General features: G+C 39.6%; 1 protein-coding gene across 10 annotated transcripts in view; it reads left to right on the top strand.

The window, feature by feature from the left end:
• LOC104150567 (integrator complex subunit 6-like) overlaps positions 1–19,473 on the top strand; it is a 66,245-nt gene that overhangs the window by 39,700 nt on the left and 7,072 nt on the right. For 6 of the 10 annotated variants that reach the window (XR_011143527.1, XR_011143526.1, XR_011143525.1 and 3 more), the window contains 9 exons: positions 3,787–3,936; positions 4,453–4,542; positions 4,870–5,053; positions 5,904–6,032; positions 7,948–8,111; positions 9,275–9,427; positions 11,058–11,190; positions 17,259–17,353; positions 18,109–18,219. Coding sequence is in view for 4 of the 10 variants with exons in the window: in XM_068957320.1 (XP_068813421.1) it covers positions 3,787–3,936; positions 4,453–4,542; positions 4,870–5,053; positions 5,904–6,032; positions 7,948–8,111; positions 9,275–9,427; positions 11,058–11,190; positions 17,259–17,353; positions 18,109–18,219 (1,209 nt within the window). In the remaining 6 variants the exon portion in view is untranslated. The remainder of the gene's footprint in view (positions 1–3,786; positions 3,937–4,452; positions 4,543–4,869; positions 5,054–5,903; positions 6,033–7,947; positions 8,112–9,274; positions 9,428–11,057; positions 11,191–17,258; positions 17,354–18,108; positions 18,220–19,473) is intronic. The other 4 variants (XR_011143529.1, XR_011143528.1, XM_068957322.1 and 1 more) reach the window with 1 other exon arrangement.

The raw sequence follows: 19,473 nt of genomic DNA, 5'->3' as shown, positions 1-19,473 counted from the left end.
ACTTTTACTGTTTTAAAAAGAAATACTACTAAATTCATCAGCGTTTCAATCAGAGCCTAGAAATAACGCTGCCTTTGTAAATGCTTTACTCCCCAATGTGCTTTTGCAATAAAGAAACTCAAAGAGCAATCCTCACTGAAAAACACTTTTTGAAGTAGGACCTGGTTATTCCCAAGAAACTTGACTCATTGGATAAGTGTTTTTGCCAGACAAAGTGTAGCAGTTTCACTTGTATCTGCGTGTTCCTAGAAATCAAAAGTTCTGTGTAATTGTTCTGTTCGGTCAAAGGATACCTTCTGGGTTTTGGGTGGGGAGAGCCTCCCTGTTTGTACGGAGAGAGCTCATTCAGCTTGACAAAGCAAAGGATTTGAAGAATGGGAATCCTTAAGGCATTAGGTGTATTCTGAAGTGTCATGCACATTTCTAGTGTGAAACATGTAGACCAAATACTTAAGGGTGCAATAGTTCTCCTTTTGTGCCAAGAGCAGTGTTTTACATGTGATTTGCACTGTTCTGGTATGCTTGGGAGTTTTTGGTAGGTGTCTCAAGATGCCTCATTAAGAATAGGTCTGGAGGAGTTTACGGTTCTCTGTGCTCTTTGAACTGAGAGGCACAAAGCAGCTGTGTTCAGATGCTTATCCATTAGAGATCTTGGAATAGGGAAAGCAGCAAGTGAATAGTCCTTAGAATAGCGGCATCTCTGGAGACTTTTCCAGAGAGACTAGATAAGTTACTAAGGTTCACTCGTTACAAATCTTCATTAAAAAATGTCTTTTAAGGACAACACAGGTGTTGTTGGGATTTGGTGTTCCTTTATTCTGAAAAAAGATAATTAACACATTGGTCTTGTTCTCCAAAACAATGAGCCCCTGTAAATCCTGTAAATTCTGCTAAATCTTCTGTATCCCAAGGCTGGGGCTGGGTGGCTGCTGGTTGAGTTGGGGAGTGGAACGAGGGGAATCGGAACCTGTGGTTTCCAGGTGCGAACGTGTCACATACCCTGCAGTGACACAGCGTTGTACAAAGCTATCACCTTATGCTTGCCTTGGGCTGCGAGTATGTGTGGGGGGAGTTACCAAGGCTCAGCTGATGAGATGCCATGTTTTGTTACGCTCTGATTGGGAGGGAGAGGGTGCACTGATCCTATTTGATTGAAATTTATTTGGCTGACTGGGCGCAGCATGACATGTTTCCTTTGAACTTAGTGTAGTTTGATGAAGCTAGGCCAGTTTAATGATGAGCTGCTGCTGAAAGTCTATTTTGCCTCTTAGCCCCATTGCAGAATTTTCCTCTTTTCCTGTGTACTAATCTAAATCCTGAAGAACTGGTTCAAGGAGCTAAATTTGACCAAAAACTGTTTTTGTTGATTCTCCTTATGGTGCTTCATTGTTCTAAAGAGAAAATAAATCCTCCTAGTTTAGGCCGGAGAGCTAAGCAGAGAGGGTGAACATCTCGCGTTCAGGATGGTCAAACTCTTCCTTTGTTTCTGCTCCGTTCTTTTCTTGGTTTATGGCTCAAAACTTGCTGTCTACTCCATTACCATCTCCCGAGCCGACAGAGTGTACGAGAAATTGGCAGTGGGATGCAACTGTTTTTAAAAAAGTGCAGGAAAATCCTGTCCTCCTAGATTCTCGCACGAAGTGGAATAGTCAGCATGTGATTGCTCCTGACACCAGTGCAGCCAGGGAGGAGACAAACTACTTCCCGTGGATGATTTGTTGTTCAGAGGTTGTCCCAGGAAAAGTCGGACTGTCTGAAATCATTCTCCTTGTCTGCCTAACTAGGATTCCGCGTGAAGCCTGGAAACCTCTCTGGTGCTGTCAGATGATAGCCTGGGTGAATAACTGCTTGCTTACTGTAAGAACAGTCCAAGCAGCGAGATGTGATAGCAAGGCTGATAACTGTGTGAACATCTGGGGTTGCTTGTTTTGGTTGGGGCAGCTTAAATCATGCCCTAATTCCCCACAAGCCGGTGTTTTCTACAGCAGCCTGCCATCCTAGAAGCACACGACTTTTTAGGAAGAAGGAACGTGAATCACATCTGTTCGATGTGTATGTTAGTCTGCTTTACCATAGGATCCGGACTGCTTGATGTAGGGTTGATCTGTCCTCATCTCTTTCTGCAGTTCCTTTGAGTTATCTGCAAGCTTTATCAACGATAACTCTATTTTTTTTTTTTTTTGATCTCCAAAATTTTGAGGTGGAAGATACCGAAATGCTCTAAACAATTGTTTGGTTCTGTCTTACATGAGTGTGTGGGGTTTTTTTTTGTTAATAGTTTAAAAGCAAAGGCCCAAGACAAATGCGTGAGCAGGTTTTCTATACTCCCCTCCGCCCCCCCCCCCCCAGATCTTGTACTACTTGTCACCCAGAACTTCTGGGTGTTACAGCTCTCTTCACCTTCTACCAGCTGCTGGCTTCTGCCCACCACCTGCTAGCCTTTGGGATGTGGGAGAGAAGCCTCTGGCCTTCTCTAAATTTGTCCTATTTTCTCCTCTGTAAAAGAGCAAGTTCTGCTAAAGCATGGAATTGAGAGCCAGCAGCTGGTCTACAACTGCGTCTGGTTTTGAACGGCAGATTCAGGTGCAGAGGAATCCAGGCACATCTCTCAAGGTGTGAGGCTGTTATGCAGGTTTCAGGGCAACCAAAAGAATTAAGTAATAAGTTGCATTCAGAAGCTCTGGAAAGGTTTGGGTGGCAGCAAAGAAACGGAAATAGTTAGTGAGAGGACTCTCCAACTGAAGTTGTGAACAAAAGACAGTCGTATGCCTGCATGCCTATTTTCTTGAAGCAGGAGACCAGAAAGTATGTCTTGCCTGCTTTCTAGGTCAAACATCAGGTGTTTGCAAATACTCCATAGGAAGGTTTACAGTGGGAAGTTAGGGCAGAAGAATGTAGTCAGAGAGCATGGGGCTAGGGGTTGAATCAAGCTAGGAGAAAATCGTGGGGTTTTTAATGCAGAAGTGATGGAAGATGCTTGATAATGCATTGAAAGGCATGAAATGAACCCAGGAAAAGAAGAGGGAAAAGTTAAGCAAGTCGTAGTGATGGAATATATTGAAAATGACTGATGATAGTTCTTTAAATATGCCCTCTATTATTTTATATGCTAATAACGCTTCCTATTTGGGGAAACTGGGGGGAGGGAGAGGAGGTGACCGGGGAGCAAAGATGACAATCAGCATTATTACTGCTTCCCCCCCCCCCTTTTTTTTTTTTTCCTGTTTTTAATTTTGGCTGTTAGAATCCAGCTCTTGTATTATATGTTGCGTATGCATCCTTTTCTTCTAGTCTGGATTTATGGAGGGAAGGGTGAAAAGGGGTAAATGATGGAAGAAGCAGGAACACTGTGCTGCTCATGTCTTCCTTTTATCATTGCTTTTCTTACTTTGGGAACTACTATTCTGACTTACAAATTGGATTTATTTTAAGAGTTCCTTCTAATAAAACGTTCACATGCTGAATCCAAATAGTTCTATCAGTTGCGTGACCTCTACAGCAGTTTTCATGGTGGAAGGTGGGTAGCTGTAAATTATTTCAAATAGTTGATAGTGTGTGTATTTTGTCAGTATCCCATTGTATACTTGCTGTATGTTTCACGTCAAGTTGTGCAGTAAGACATGGATTAGGTGTATGTAGCAAGAAAACAATGCACTGTATACGTTAATGAGGAATATAATCATACTTTTGATGCAGAGGGAGATTAACGACAGCTCCAAGTTCATTAATGACAACTCATAGGTTGTTACTAAAATAGCTAATAGGCTTTCTTGTTTTCTGTTTCAGGCTGGATGGAAGGAAAATCACGCAACATTTATGAATGAACTGAAAAATCTGCAAGCTTCAGGACTAACAACCCTTGGTCAGGCACTCAGATCATCATTTGACTTGCTAAATCTCAATAGATTAGTGTCTGGAATAGACAACTATGGACAGGTAACAAATCCGTTTATAGACTGTCGTTTTAGTTTTGGTGTGTTTTTTGATGGAGTGATTTTTCTTATGGTTCAATTTATCTTTTTGCTTTCTACAATTTTTTATGCATTGTTCTGTTGGATAGCTGTGTGTTAAAATTTGGAAGATGATTCATTTTTTTCTTTGCTGTCACATGCAGCAGAGAAACACATACGTTCAGGACATGTGTCCTGAACGTACCCTGGAGTTCTCTGTGCTGTTACTAGTTTATGTACTGCTTTTGTGGGGAACAGGAGGTTGGTGCTGTTACTGGAGAAAAGAGTAGTAATTTAAAAAATGTGTTCAGGCAAATAATTGGGAGTGTGTGAGTGCGCAGTGCAGCGCTATTTAGGTAGTTCTGTATAGTCCCACAGCTGTTTAAAGAAAATTACAGGACTGTTCTGAAAGGTTGCTCATCTTACTGCTTATTTTATAATGACAAAAATACAAGTCTACAATTGAGTATTACTCTTAGTGTTCCTGTGCTTTCATCTCTAGGGAAGGAATCCATTCTTTTTGGAGCCATCTATTTTAATTACCATCACAGATGGAAACAAACTGACAAATACGGCTGGAGTTCAAGAGGAGGTAAACTTGTGTTAGATTCATTCAGATTATGATCTTGCAAGTTGGTACTATGCTGCGATGACTATCAATTGCATTTTTTTGCTGTGAATAGTACTTCCATTTCATTCATCAACCTATTTTTTAGAGAAAAGAAACTGGCTGTGTTGTCATTGTGTGGTCACCAAATTCATAGTCCGTATGTGTTTCCAAACTATGACTTCAGATGAACTAGAGGATAGGAGAAAAAAATCAGGTCCTTGCTTACAAAGTAATTAAAAACTTGAGTATTATGTTTTCAGGTGACTTTGTCAAATACTTGAGAATGTTCTTCAAATCTTATTTTGCTAGCTTCATCTTCCTTTGAACTCTCCTTTGCCTGGAAGTGAACTAACCAAAGAACCATTTCGTTGGGATCAAAGGCTGTTTGCTCTAGTGCTGCGTTTGCCAGGAGCTGCATCTGCTGAACCAGAGCAGCTTGGGAGTGTGCCTACTGATGAATCTGCCATCACACAGATGTGTGAAGTCACAGGAGGTAACTGAACATCACTTGGCTCTCATTTACATTTGGTATCTGACTTAAAATGTTCTTTTTCTTTGATTCAACTTTACCTCTTGCTTTTCTCCCTTTAAACGCCATGTACAGATTAGTCAGGTTCCGTGTGGATCTTTGTGGTGCAATTTGAGCTTGGTTTTCCAGTAGCACAGGAAAACTCTAAAATAAGCCACATTCCTTTTTCAGATTTCTAGATTTGAGAGGATCTCCTTGATGCAGCAGTAGGAGGGATTGGAGAATTAGGTTGTCCTTGCAGAGGTTGGCTTTGCTCAGCCGTGAGATTTGTTATTTAAATGTTGAGTGAGTGGGACAGGTAACGTTGAGAGCTTAATTCTGCTGCACAGCTAATAAGCTGGATATAATTTTAAGAGAGTTAATTCTGGAGTGAGTTTGCTCCTCTATATCTTCATCAGAATTCTTGCTAAGTTGTTGCTTGAAAAAAATATTACTTGGGAGGGGATGTTAAGGGTTGAATTATAGTTGATTAGGTCTGGAGAGATGAAAGCGGATGAGTTAGGAAGTCCTGGTGAAATCGGAGGTTCTTAAGGACCTTTATAAACCCAGTCTGGACCAGCCTGATATATAGCCTTCAAGGCTTGTTTCCACTAATGAGACTTCATGAGATAATAAATACTAGTTTGGTTTTCCTTGGTTGTGTTTGCATTTGAAAAGTACTTGGAGTTTTACATCGGCTTTTACTAAGTTTGCTATTATTTTAGGTAAAGTTGAAAGCCTTGACAATGTGATTATGTAACAAAATGTATTCCTTAATTAAGATTGCCCAAACCTTGCTTTCATATTTTCCTTGCGCAATTTATCTCTTGTATAGGTCGTTCCTACTGCGTTCGGACACAAAGAATGTTGAATCAATGTTTAGAGTCCTTAGTTCAAAAAGTTCAAAGTGGAGTTGTTATTAACTTTGAAAAGTCAGGACCAGATCCAGCTCCTATTGGAGAAGGTATAGTAACTATGTCTTTTTTTTTTTTTCCTGTAGTACTTGAAAAGAAATGTTTTGTATGCATGCTGATGTCCTAAAGTCCTTAAATTTACTTTCTGCCTTCTTTTCACTGTACCTTACAGGATGCATCAGAGGTTTAATATAATCCAAAAAAGTGATTAGGCATATAAAAGTCTTACGTGCTTCGGTGATAGAGCTCTGGAATCTATTTAAATACCCCAAATCATTGTGGATATTCTTTTCATAACTTTGAGTTGCACGCATTTGTTTAGTCTTGTCTTTGCTGAATTTTTACCAGTGTTAGTTTAATCCTCAATAAGTTGAATGATGCCATATGTTTGCATATGTTTGTATGGATGATCTTTTACCAGCTTGCTAGCTTTCCAGTCACTTTTTTCTCGCCTCTGAAGGAAGCAAGAAGGGGGAGTGAGTATTTGCAGGAAATGGTACCGATTCCAGTGCTGTCAAAACTTGCTTTTTAATTAATTAAATTCAGGAGTAGTGTATTTAAGTCCTTAAACATCTCTAATATCATTTTTCAGTTTCTGGGCATTTTCATTCTGCTAATTGATCACAAAACAGTTAGTTTAAATTGAATGTTCTTAGCGGCAAGTGAAAAAATATGCTCAAAGAACAAGGAATTATTTTGCTAGCTGCAAGTAAAATGCCTAATAGGGGAAAAAGTGTGTACTCTTAACGTGGAACGGTTTTTTTTAGATTTGCAGAATTTTGCGACTGAAATGAAGGAGAGAGAGCGAGCTGACCAGTTCATGTTTAGAAAATGAGGGCATTCCTGGAATGTTAGAAGTGTAATAGCTTTTAGGTTCCTCTGAGCATCCTAGCACAGTCAGTTTTATCCTTGCTTTCATTTTTAATCACCTTTTTCTTGCCTTATTTTTTTTCCTCCTCCTTTTACTTACATGAATGTCATTTTCTTGGACGTATGCTTAGGGTTTGCCTCTAATGCAGTGCATGCAGGCTGGCACCTTAGCAAAGTCCCTGGTTTCTGTTGGTACAAATGTTCACCTACGTGGTAAAACAGCTGGTGGAATTGGGTGGTTTTTCTTTTTCTTTTTCTTTTTTTTTTTTTTTTCTTAAACCTCTTGTCACATTTACATGATGACATACTGTGGATACGAGTGTACAAAAATGTTGAGGGTTTCCATCTTTATGTGAATCAAGGGAGTTCTAAACTAGAGATAAATTTGATGGGACTTACCAAAGCTATAAAGATTGTTGTGTATATAATGCAGAGAACTATACTGAAAGGCATTTTGCATAGTATTGCCTAGCTGTCTCTAAAGCAGGACAAATTAGTAGTGTAAAATGTTTATAAAAGAAAAAGATTCTTTAAATGGGTTATCTTTGCTGTGCCGTTTGCCCTGAAGAACAGAGTTCTGAAGCCAATTCTAAAATTCTGTATTGCTACAAACCTGCCCTCCCCTCATCGTGAAGAGGAATGTGTGTTGGTGCATACAGTGAACTGGCAGAGAACAGCGCTCTTTGCATTAGATAGCAGGGTTTGTGAACTGTGACATTCTTATTAACTAATGTGACAAAAACTGCTTCTGCAAACTGCATCTGACTCTTCCACAAAGCTTAAGTACTGAACTTAAGAAAACACTTTTTCCACAATATGTGAGTATGCCTTACTGGGCTAATTATCTAACTGCTGTGCCACAGATGCGGGAGGGTAGAAGCGGGCAAAGATTATCATTGTTTCTCAGATGATTCTGTTTTACACGATGATATTTAGCTTTTCCAGTCACTGATGCAAAGACCTGTACGTCTTTGAAAAAAAAATGTAACGGAACACATTGGTTGCTAACAGAGAAGTTTTGCTGGGAAACAAATGGGTGCCCTGTTGTTATTTGCTTTCTTTTTTTGTTGTTATTTTGCTTTGTTTAAATTTTAGATGGACTTGTTGATTCATCCAGGCCCATCAATTCATTTACTTCTCAACCGTGGCATAGTTGTCATAAGCTCATTTATGTACGGCCTAACCCTAAGACTGGTGTTCCTGTTGGACATTGGCCAATCCCAGAATCTTTTTGGCCTGATCAGAATTCACCAACACTGGTAAGTGAAATTAGAACTGGAAAAAAGAATTGTGTCTAATAAACCAACTGAAAATGAATAATAACGTAATCTTTGACTCTCTGTTTAGCAATATGATCTAACTTTGCTTGAAAGGAGCAGTTCAAACTGTTGTTAACACAGGATACTATAATCTAATGTAGATATCCTATGCTGTGATACATTTTGGATGTGAAAAGGTTACTGCCATGTATCTGGTGAGCTATTTTGGTAAACAGTTTTTACCGTTCAGTTTTATAAGCTTTTAAATTCTTATACCACAGGTCATAGTGAGCCTTTTAAATTTTAATCAGAAGCTTAATAAAAGGTATTCAGATGGAGCAAGGAGGATTTTTATTCAGGAGGATAGAAAATCCACTGTGTTTGTCTGTTTAGCAGTACTTTGTATATGGACTCTTTTCACTGGCGGGAAGAATTAAAACTGTAAGGGAAGATTTGCATCATTTGGAAAATGAGGAGAGAACAGCATTCATTTCTCCCTTTCCTTCTGAAATGGTCATGCTTTTGGCATGTCTTAATAGCCTTTCTAAATATTTCTTTCCTGTCAGGCATATTCCGTTTCTGCACTTTGCAAGTGCTCAAGGTACCCTTCCTCACAATCCCTCCCCCCCCCCCCCCCCCCGACCATGATTCAGGAGGGAAAAAAATCAAACTCAGCAGGGAGTATCTTGCAATATTCTTCATGAAGTGAGCACAAATTCACATGTATAGTTCTGTGAGCATCAAGCTGGGAGGCAGAGCTGAAGTTTTCTTTAAATCATTTGTCATATTACGGATTGACTAACGAGGCTTTTAAATATAGAGATAAATAGTTAAATATTAACCATATTTTTCTCTTGATGGGAAGAATGTGTGTACCAATGTTGTTGTTTTTCTTTAAGTTAGAGAAATATTTAGATAATTGATATCACAGTGTAGGAGCTTATGCCCTATTTTTATTTTTAAAGGAAATTATGGAAACTGAGAGTTTAGGCTCACAGGATTGTTAAATGTATGCTTATGAGCGTCTCTCTTTCTCTCTGCCCCTTTCTCTCTCTCTCTCTCTCCCTCCCTCCCTCCCTCCCTCCCTCTCAAATAAAGAGGGTTGGCTTGTTCACTGTTAATATTGAACAATTGATGTGTTATGTTTTTCCCCTTCCTTTTAGCCTCCACGCACAGCTCACCCCGTTGTGAGGTTCTCCTGTGTTGATTGTGAACCAATGGTAATAGACAAGCTTCCTTTTGACAAGTATGAGCTAGAGCCTTCACCCTTAACGCAATACATCTTGGAACGGAAGTCTCCCCATACCTGCTGGCAGGTACTTGACCTTTACTTGATTCTAGAAGTATCATAAAGTAGCAGCACCTTAGACTTTGTACGCTTCCGGAGCAAGGGTCTGATGTCAGACGCTGTGGCTGATGAGAAGAAACATGTCATGGTGTCAGTTAACAGCATTCTAACTTCTGGTAATTCTATTAGAAAGGAGGTGTCTCTATAGGCTTTGTAAGTTTGTTTAATTCTGTTTTTAGGTCCCATCACCTTTTGCTAAGAAATGTGTCCCCGGGGCTGCATTTTTGGCTAAATTGAAATTCTCTTGCAGGCTTCCGTTTGCTTACAGGAAAAACTAGCACTAGTTTCCGTCACACCTGTAGATATTGATTAGGTAACAATTTCCACTAGGTGGTTGAAGCTACTAGTAGGAACTGGATGGAAGCTGTTATCTTGTTGACTAGACTGGCAACTAGCTTGGCCTTGAAGACGTCAGTGTTCTGTTGTTGCAATCCTTTGCCGCACACTCCTTCAGTGGTTTTGGAAGAGTGACTTGTTTCTGCATCTTCTATAAAACAAAGCTTCTAATTACCTTCCCTGTGGTATTCCTGTAAAGGATAGCTCAATAGGTACACCAGGAGTTTGGTTAGTGTAATCTGGAAAGGGTTTGTGAAGTGTGTGTCTCTTTATTTTTATTTCCATCCCACTTCCAATAAATATTAAAACTTAACTGCAAATATAAAAACCGTTTTTAGAAGAGAAATTGAAGTTACTTTTAACAAGTTAATTGCCCAAATGTCTTTAATACATTCGTAGGTATATTATTTGCCTAAGTCCTCCAAACAATCTCAGTTTTTTTAAATTTCTCTGCTCTCTTTCAAAAATGGCTTTTATTTTCCCAGCTGCATACCAGACCCTTACAAACTAGAGAAATAGGCTAATTATCGTAGACACCATTTAGCAAATCCATCCAAGTAAAAAATGCCTGGAAAAAAACAGAGGGGAAAAAAATTCCTTTTTACTCTAAGGTTTATTTTCTTACAAAAACTATTTTTGGTTAAATATGGATTATTTTGAGTGTCCCAATGAGAATATGTACCACCTTCATCCTGTTGAAATCCTTGTTTGCAAATAGAGAATACTTTTTTCCCAAGGTTAATATTCCTATGCCTAATTTAAAAAAAAATCAAAATCAAGAATGTTGACATTTTGCATAATTAAGAGAAATTTCTTGAATATTTGTTTGAAATGTGTATGTTTAAAAAGTTCTAAATTTTTTGATTTATCAATATTGTAAATTTTAGTTGTACTATTTTATATGCGAGTCAGAGGACTAATTTTAAATGGATTGCTTTTTTAACATACCTTCAACAGGTGTCCTTTAACCTGTTTTAAATAGTTAGAAAGCTATTCAGAGCATCACTTGAAAATAGGCTCACTAAAGATTATACTGTGAAGAGCAGTTCCACACTGGGGGTATACTAAATGTTGCATGTCTGAGTTTTATGACCGAGGAGTGTAAGTGCATGCTCACTTTGGTGTGTGCAACCTCCAGCTTGGCGGTTCTTGATAATCTGTTGTTTTAATGGACTTGGATTCGGATTGATTTTAATTTTAAATGCTCTGTGCTTAATATTCTCTGTTCTTACAATACAGTGATACCTTTTATTCTTTATCAGGTATTTGTGAGCAGCAGCGGAAAATACAGCGAACTTGGCCATCCGTTCGGGTATTTAAAAGCAAGCACTACTTTAACCTGTGTAAACCTCTTTGTGATGCCTTACAACTATCCTGTTTTACTTCCGTTGTTAGGTAGGTAATAAATTTACGTTAGTCTGCTGATATAACTACCTCAGAATGGAGAAAAAAAAAAAAAAAAAACAATAACGGCTAGTCTTGTGCCTTAGTTTGAGACATTATAAAATAATGGAGATCAGAGAGTAGAGAATGTTGCAAACTCTTTAATATACTTTGGGAGGAGAGGATTTTCATACCCCCTCTCCCTTTTTTTCTCTCCAGCAGAGGAGGAGAGCTACCTGCTTCCAGTGCATGTTTGATGCTGTTCACCTCCTAGACACGTAGCCTCTTCCTTAACCTGGAGTAAGCTTCAACCTCCATTCTTTTCCCTCATTTAGGGTGTGGTGTATCCAGGTTCTGTAGTTGCTCTTGCAGCAGCTAATTTTTGACTGGAAGATCAGATGCAGGGTTTCTTATGGGTGTTGGGAAAAGGGAAATTCCCTGATGCAGTTCAGAGTAGTAAAGCGAAACAGCAATGAAGCAGCCCACGTTTCTTCCCTGCCCAAAGGACCTGTGTCTTTCATTCCCATAATGAACTTGCTTTCTACAGGAAAGACAGTACGGAAAGGTGCTGCGTGAATAGGTGCCGTAATGATTGTGGCTGTAAGGGTTCTGGTTCCCATGGCAAAAAGATAACTGCAGAGAGAGTAGGTTTATGGGTGGTAGTAAACCTTTTAGCTGTAGATGCTGCAGGGCTGCTGCAGGGCTTTTTTGTTTTCTGTGGGTGTGCTTAGTGATACAGAATAACAGTGAAGATATAAGAGAATTAATTAACATTGACTCTCACTATATCTTACACAAGACTGTTGCATTCAGTTCTAGGAAAAACAATTCAGGAGTGCTTTCTCATAATCCTGGCCATAATCAAAAAAGAAAATTTATGCTTGTTGGTAATATGAATTTGTCTTGTATAATCATCCACACAGCCTAATAATTGTCCCAAAGTGTGCAAGTATCCTACTTTTAGACTAAATTATGGTTTCTGTGAGCCTGCTGCTGAGCTACTGCTGCAAATCCACTAGTGAAGTCGTCGTCTTTGATACCAAGTGAATTTCCCTGTTCGTTTTGGTGTGCTTTTGATGCTGGCGTTTGCGGTTCTGCCGTGTCTTTCCTGGCAATCCACGTCCTCCCCCTGCCTTTTTTTGCAGGGATCTAAAGCTCTTCCTGCTTTATGGACAAAGGCTCCTCTTCAATATTGGTAGTGCTGTTCTGCAGTTCACTCGCAACTACCTGGTATCCCACATCGTCAGAAATTTAGGTCTGTTTAAAGGAGAATGTGAAGCTTCCGTGCTGTTTGAGTTGTAAACTGGATGTTTTCTCTAGAATACAAATACTGTGTATTCCGTATTGTTAACACAAACAGATACACAAAAGGGTTACAGTCAGATCTTTTTTCTGGGACTTTTCTAATCCTTGCTCTCTAAGGCATGGTGGAATTAAATTCTGTAGAATATACATTAAATCTAAAAGCAGATCTGGCCGCTTTTCTACTTACCAATGCAGAAAATGGCTACGACTATAATAAGCTTGATACATAGCAATAATGGATAGTGATGTTTCAGTCAAGGACTTGAGTGTACAAAACCAATCTTTCCCTGCTCTCACCCCATTAAAAAGGATGTGAGAACTTCCCAAGCGCAGGAGCGAAGTCTGCTCTGTGCAGCCACTACCACCCATACTGTTCCATCAACAAGGTTCTAGTGGCTGCTGCCATAACGGTAGAATATTGTATTTGAAGAGTGGGACTTACCTAGGGATAGTACCGTGGATGATATTTTTCCCTTCCTTCTGTTGAAGGAATAAACCCAAAATGCCCTGCAACTGTTTCGTTTGTACCGTACAGTTTTCTGAACCATTCTGTGAGCGTTCAACTCTCTTACCAAGTGGCTTACGTGTGTTCAAGCATTATAAGCAGAGAGCAAGATGATTAAGTTTCCTGCATTTCTATATTCCTTCTGCATTCCTGAGCAGAAGGACTATAGATCCTATTTTTGGAAAATAATGTAAGAGACAGCCCTAAAAGACAGACAGGATAGGCATGCATGAGGAAGCCTTCCGGTGATGCTTGCTTGAGTGAACTGAAACAGCTGTAGTGGTCCACAACTGAAGGATGTAAATTGTACCACATCCTATAGATCGAGTGATTGATTTCTCAGTTTCTGCAAGAGTGGATTTGGGAATGCTATAGCATGTAACGTCATGGATCTGCTCTTAGAATCTGAAGCTTTGTAAGGAGCCGCTTAACATGGCTGTTCATAAAACAGTGCGGCTACACAGTTCATTGTTATCCTGACCCATGCACTGTGGGGGAGAGGTTGGCTGACAAGACTCTGGTCTCTAGCTCTTTTACAGAGAAGACAGATTACGTGGAAAGTGCTGTTGCAGCTAAACTGCTCCTTCTCTTTCAACTACTAAGGAAGACTAGAGAGAGCCATCGTGACTTGTTTGCAGTAGTGGCATGCTCTGAGAACTGAGGAGATAGGGGTGCAGTGGTGCTTTTCACAGGTGAATGAGGATGTACTTCGATGCTGAGTATGTCACCTAGGGATTATAGAAATTTCTTCTTGGAGGACTGTTGTCTTTGATATTAGCAAAGCCATTATACTCTTAAGATATTTTTCTGTTTCAAAACAATTGTACAGCCAGATTCATACAGGAGAAGTCAAACGAGGGTTTAGAGCTAGAGCTTAGTGAAGATGAGCGTGCTGCTGAGTGCTGCTGCCTTTCCTAAGATGTTTTTTTGACTGATCTTCCTAGGAGTATTAGTGAAAGTGCAGGCACTGATGGACAGAGTTTGGGCTTACTCACTGGGAGTATCAGCAGAAGCAGTGGTGAAATAGCAATGATGCGAATACCATGAGGTGGTTAATAGCCTTTCTCCATGGGACTAAATAGGCAGACGAATGAGCGTTTAGAAGAGGTCTGCCCATGAAGGACTGCAACGTGGACAGCTTCCTTGATGTTTTTATAGGCTCCTGGAGAAAGCCTATAAATAATGGTTTTATATTTTGGAAACCAAGGGCTGTCATTCTCACAAATGTAAGCATAATGTGCTATTGCACTGGGAGTGGGGGGACCAAATACTTTGTACCAATGGAAGAAGAGAATAATGCACTACCTTTTTGGTAGCTGGATGCTCTTTTACCTTGTAGCTCCTTATCTTTCCCTGCAGACAATCTAGCCAAAAATATTACTTTCTCTGAATGTAAAGTGATGAGTGTCTTCTCAAAATGAAGGAGCTTATCTATTAGCGTAGAGGCATTGGAAAGCTAAGAGAATTATAGGAATGGGCAGGAAATAGCGTTGTACTTGTTAAGGTGGAATTTTATGTGGGTGGTGATTTTAAAAAAAAAAAAAAAAAAAAAAGGTTAAGTTTTAAGTTTGCGCTACACGATACAACCTGTTGTTCTGAACTAGTCTTTTGTCACATGAGCTACTTTGGTAATCAGCTTAACGAAACTATTAAGCTTGCCTGTTTTTGTTGCTGTTGTTTGTTTTTGTTTCGTTCTTTACCCTGTTCACCAAGATTGAAAGTACATCAAGCCCCCTAAGGCGGTACAGAGTATTAAAGATGTGTATTAGTATCTTCTTTGTCACAATTTGGTGGGTTGTGGGTGAAGACTATTTGTGGCACACACAGATTAAATTAACTGATCTTTCTGTAGTTTTACCTATATTCTCTTGAATTGTTACAGCTTGTGGCTCTTTCCTCGTGGCTTCTGATACCATCTTCCAAATTATCCAGTGCTTTTGGCTCCCTTTGAGTTTAGCAGAAGTGAAAAGAATTTTGTATTAAGTGATTTTTGGACTATGCCGAGAATAGCATGTGGAAATCAATAGGCTGGACTAAAACTATTTTCTCAAAGGATTCTTTCAATAGTTTTGAATTTTATTTACAAAGGTCTTGAATTTAATCTATAAAAGAAATAGTTAACTGAGTTATCAGTTGTTTGCCTACGTATATAAACGCTCACATGCAGCCCAGGGCACAGTGGAAAAAGTACATTTCAAGTGCCTGTGTTGCATTCTGCTGGAAAAAAAAGTGCCTAACTGTCTTGAACTCTTGCAACAGAGGCAGGTAAGATGTTGCTGGTGATGCTTTCCTTAAAACTTGTAGTTATGTTTACCACTGTGACTTTCTTCCTTCTAGAAGGTAGGAGTTCTTGCAGTGAGTTCATGCTGCTGGCAGGCTCTCATTGTAAATAGGATGGATCTTTGCTGAAGTTCTACTTACATGTCAGAACTTCTTTTTCTGGATAGCAGAGATCAGAGAGGCGCTTCTGCGGCTGACTTCTCAGGCCACAGCCATGCTGCGGGTCAAGCGTTAGGGCTAGCTGAACCAGTACGTTTTGTGAACGTCTATGCCTAAGAATGGCTGCCCTGTCAGACTTGCGGGGTTGTGTCAGTGTAAGAAATCAGACAGTAAAAAATGGATGATACGGAGTCTGAGTTTTAAGCTATACTCATAACCGACTTACAGACTTTAAAGTATTAGCGCATATTATAACAACACTTTGCAGGGTTTTAGTGTTTTTTTCATGGACTTTTGGGAGAGGGGTGTATAGTTTAACTTCCATTTTGCTACAAAAAGCTAATAGGCTTATAAGATAAGAATGGATATTATTTTACATTTGCCATGTGTCAGAATATTATCACAGGTTCTCCTGGATAATAGCACTAAGCATGCGGTATATTGAGATTGAGAAATGGAGTTCTGGCTTGTCTTGTCAAGCTCCACCCCGCTTCCTTCAGGCCAGAAAGAGAATAATTAGAGCAGCTGTAGAGTAGTTTCTGTATGTGATATGGAATTCATTTAGATTGGAAAATACCTGTAATTAAATGTGGTTTGACAATGAGAACTTGGAAAATCGTATCTTAATATCTGTTCTATTTATGCAGAATACTATGCAAGTCAAATTTTCTTCTCCAAATATATCTTCCTGAAAGCTCAATCTGGAGAAAACAGTTTCCTTGCTGCATCTGTCTTTCTCTCACCCTCTTCTGTACATGTCCCCATGTCCCTGTCTCCTCCTGCAGCTCTCCTCAGTTAGTTTTTGGACCTCCCTTTCTCCAGTCCTGTATATACTTCCACTAGCCTTCCTTTGCCAGCATATTACAGGCCTACTAAGAAGACACTTGATCCCAACTGACAAATTATAATCTCAAAAGATAAACTGCAGGAGGCCATGTTCACTTCTGATGTTTGGAGATCGCTGTTACAGTTTGTAGTGTACGTAGCAAATAGGTACATGCTCCAAGTCAGTGACTCCTGAACAGGGATAGGCACACGTCTAGTGTGAGCAAGGTGTTTCCAAAACAGTGTCCAAAGAAAGTAATGTGTCTGGTTGCCCTTTTTGTAAACGGCATCAAACAGTCTGTGTAGCTAATTACAGTCTCTTGTCTGCATCCGTGGGAGAGTTTGCTGCTCTGGCAAGAGGTAGGCGGTGGGGCTGGAGGCATACTCCTCCTCTGCCAGGAACAGCTGCCGCTGTTACCAGCGGAGTCCAGCAAAGCTCGCCATAAGGATTCCCTGCTCTCTCTCTTTTTTTTTTTTGCTCTCTTTTCTTTTCCTCCCCTCTGATACCTACTGATATTTTTATTGGAAGCAAGGATCGAATTCATCATACAGGTTGAACAAAAGCTATTTTGAAAATGGAAATTGGACCAAATGAATGTTGTTTGGTTTAGTCAGATGCAGAGAGTCCATGATGATGCATAAGAGCGCTGAGGGAGGTTAAAAACCCTCTAGCAGGTGGATCTGTTACACCTTCCACGTTACTAGTAGCTGTGTGCAGTATTTAAGATTCTGGCAGACCTTGTAAGCTTACTATAATGAGGAGTCTGGCATACCTTGAAAGTTTGCCTGAAACGAGGAATCGTTCCAGAGTATCTACTGCAGCTAGGACTGGGGATTCAACACTCTTCAAACCTAAGGTTAAGGACAGTTTTTTGTGGGGAAGCCCCATTAGGAGATGAAGGAGTGGGAAGAAAAGGGGGGAAACGTGGCACCTTGAATTTTGAATAGCGCTAATGGTCTGAGACTAGATAAATGAAACCCTGTTTTGTTGTTTTCCTTGTTGCAGATGACTTGTTTAAGGTTCACAAACTTAAACCAAATCTGAAGTGGCGACAGGCTTTTGACAACTACTTAAAAACAATGCCTCCTTACTACCTACTGGTATGTTTCTTTTCTCATTTCTTGTTCCCGGGTATAACGATGGCTAGTGCAACCAGAGCCCAGTGCACTATACTTCTTTCTAGTAAATTTTGCTTACATAATTACGATGAAATTTTAGGTAGCAAACTTTTTGCTTGGCAGAGGTATGTAGATTAGGTTTAACGCATTTAAGAAATAAATACCTTTAATAATATTTAGCAATAGTAACTACATTAAGATATTTAACGTGTTTTCAGTTCATTAAATATTTAATAAGCCTTGATTTAATGTACTTGAGATTGTTCAGAGAAACCAAATTTGGCATTATTTTTGTAGCTTGGTAAGGAAAATGCGGGTTTACTTAGTGTTAATGTGGGTGAACTGCTAGAACTTGGGAAGCTGATGCTAAGAGAACTGGCTGGGCCAGAAAACGGGTGGGGGAGGCACTGTGTCAGCTTTTACATGTAGCTTGGACAATGCACCTCAATATGGACTTGCATCATCCCGGCTATTCTGGTACTGAGCCTTTGAGTGGAATTGCCAGTGGCACCACGGTGTGTGGTGTCTTGGTAATGTGGCATAATGATGTCCGTTGCAAGCTAGTTAGACTACCAAACTCATGTCACATGTTATCTGAATAGACGTGAATTTTAGTTGCCAAAAGTGGAAAAGCTAGAGCACTAATCCATGTGCCTTAGCTTCCTGTAATTGATCTTATAAAACTTTTTTTTTAAAGACTTACTCTCTTACTATTGTGTATTTTGTTTTCCTTATAGCCATTAAAGAAAGCCCTAAGGATGATGGGAGCTCCAAATCTGATATCAGATAATTTAGATTGTGGACTTAGTTACAGTGTTATCTCTTACCTTAAAAAACTCAGCCAACAGGTAGTATTGATAAAACCTTTGCAATTAGAAGTGCGTTGATTATTTAGTTTGTGGTAATCTCATTATAAAGCAGTTAATCCCTGTGGGAGTTCATATGGGTGTACTGCAAATATTATAATTGAAGACTGGTGACCATTTCCACTGCAAATATGGATGAATCCAGATCGGTTCTAGACCGGTGATTGGGCTTTCTGTAAGGGGTGGAGGGGAGCGAGAAGGAGACCTCTTCCGTTACGCTTTAAACATCTACTAGACCTTTTAAACTCCAAAGATTATCGGTAATTGGATTTGTGGCTGCTCTTTCCAATATTCATCACAGTTTAAGTCAGAGGCTTATTCTCAGTTTCATGTTTATTTCCACGGGTGACTTGGCAAGGTGTACATTCTTTTAAAAAAAAAAAAAAAAAAAAAAGTGTACCTTCCTTTCCAAGGGGGAATAAGATCCTAGTTAAGAGTTTTATATTTGAGCTTCTTGCTTCCTTCAGGTCAAATCCTTTGTATGTGTTAAATGTGACCTGATGGGAAATAGTCTGGCATATCTTTTCTCTTTGTCAAGAATGCCTTTTCAGGTATAACTGCCTGAAAGCCATGCCTCCTTAGCATGAGTAGTTCTTGAAGAGTAGTTTAATATCTGGAAGTCAGTGGGGAAGCAGTGCAGCCTTTAAAAATTACAAAGGACAAATCCTCTGCCTTAAAGAATGCACAAAATACAAATGCTCAAAAAGCCTCTTACATGACTGAGCATCTGTTAGATGTAAAACTTCCTGTGGTATTTCGATAGCTTAATGGTATGCAAATTTTTATTATTTATCTGCAGTACAGAGTTAGAATGGTTCAAGATGGCTACTGTGGTGTTCACAGACATTCTCAGTGCATGAAACAGTTTAAATGTGTCGCATGCATTATAAGCTGCCATATAGGGGCATGCAGTTCCAGAATTCTGGTGTGTTCCTGATGTCCTTCAAATCAGAGTTTCCCATAGATGATGAAGCAAACCCTGCAGAGGATGAGATTTGGGGGAAGTGGGTTGCAATCATTCCGGTCTGGGGTGTTTTTTTTTTTTTTTGATTTGGTTTTTGGGGTATTTTTTTGGAAGGTATTGCAAGCGACTGAAAATCTTACATTGAATATACTTAACGCTAAATACAGTCTTACAGATGGATGCATACACTTGTTAACTAGTAAATCCAATCCTCAGTTAGCGGTTTTTTTTTTTTTTTCTTTCTTTCTCTTTAAAGAGGAGTCTTCAGGGGC

The sequence above is a fragment of the Struthio camelus genome, chromosome 11 (assembly GCF_040807025.1).
Source record: "Struthio camelus isolate bStrCam1 chromosome 11, bStrCam1.hap1, whole genome shotgun sequence".
NCBI classification, from domain to species: Eukaryota; Metazoa; Chordata; class Aves; order Struthioniformes; family Struthionidae; genus Struthio; species Struthio camelus.
Note: the sequence above shows the minus strand (reverse complement) of the source record. Positions and strands in the feature narration are given on the sequence as shown.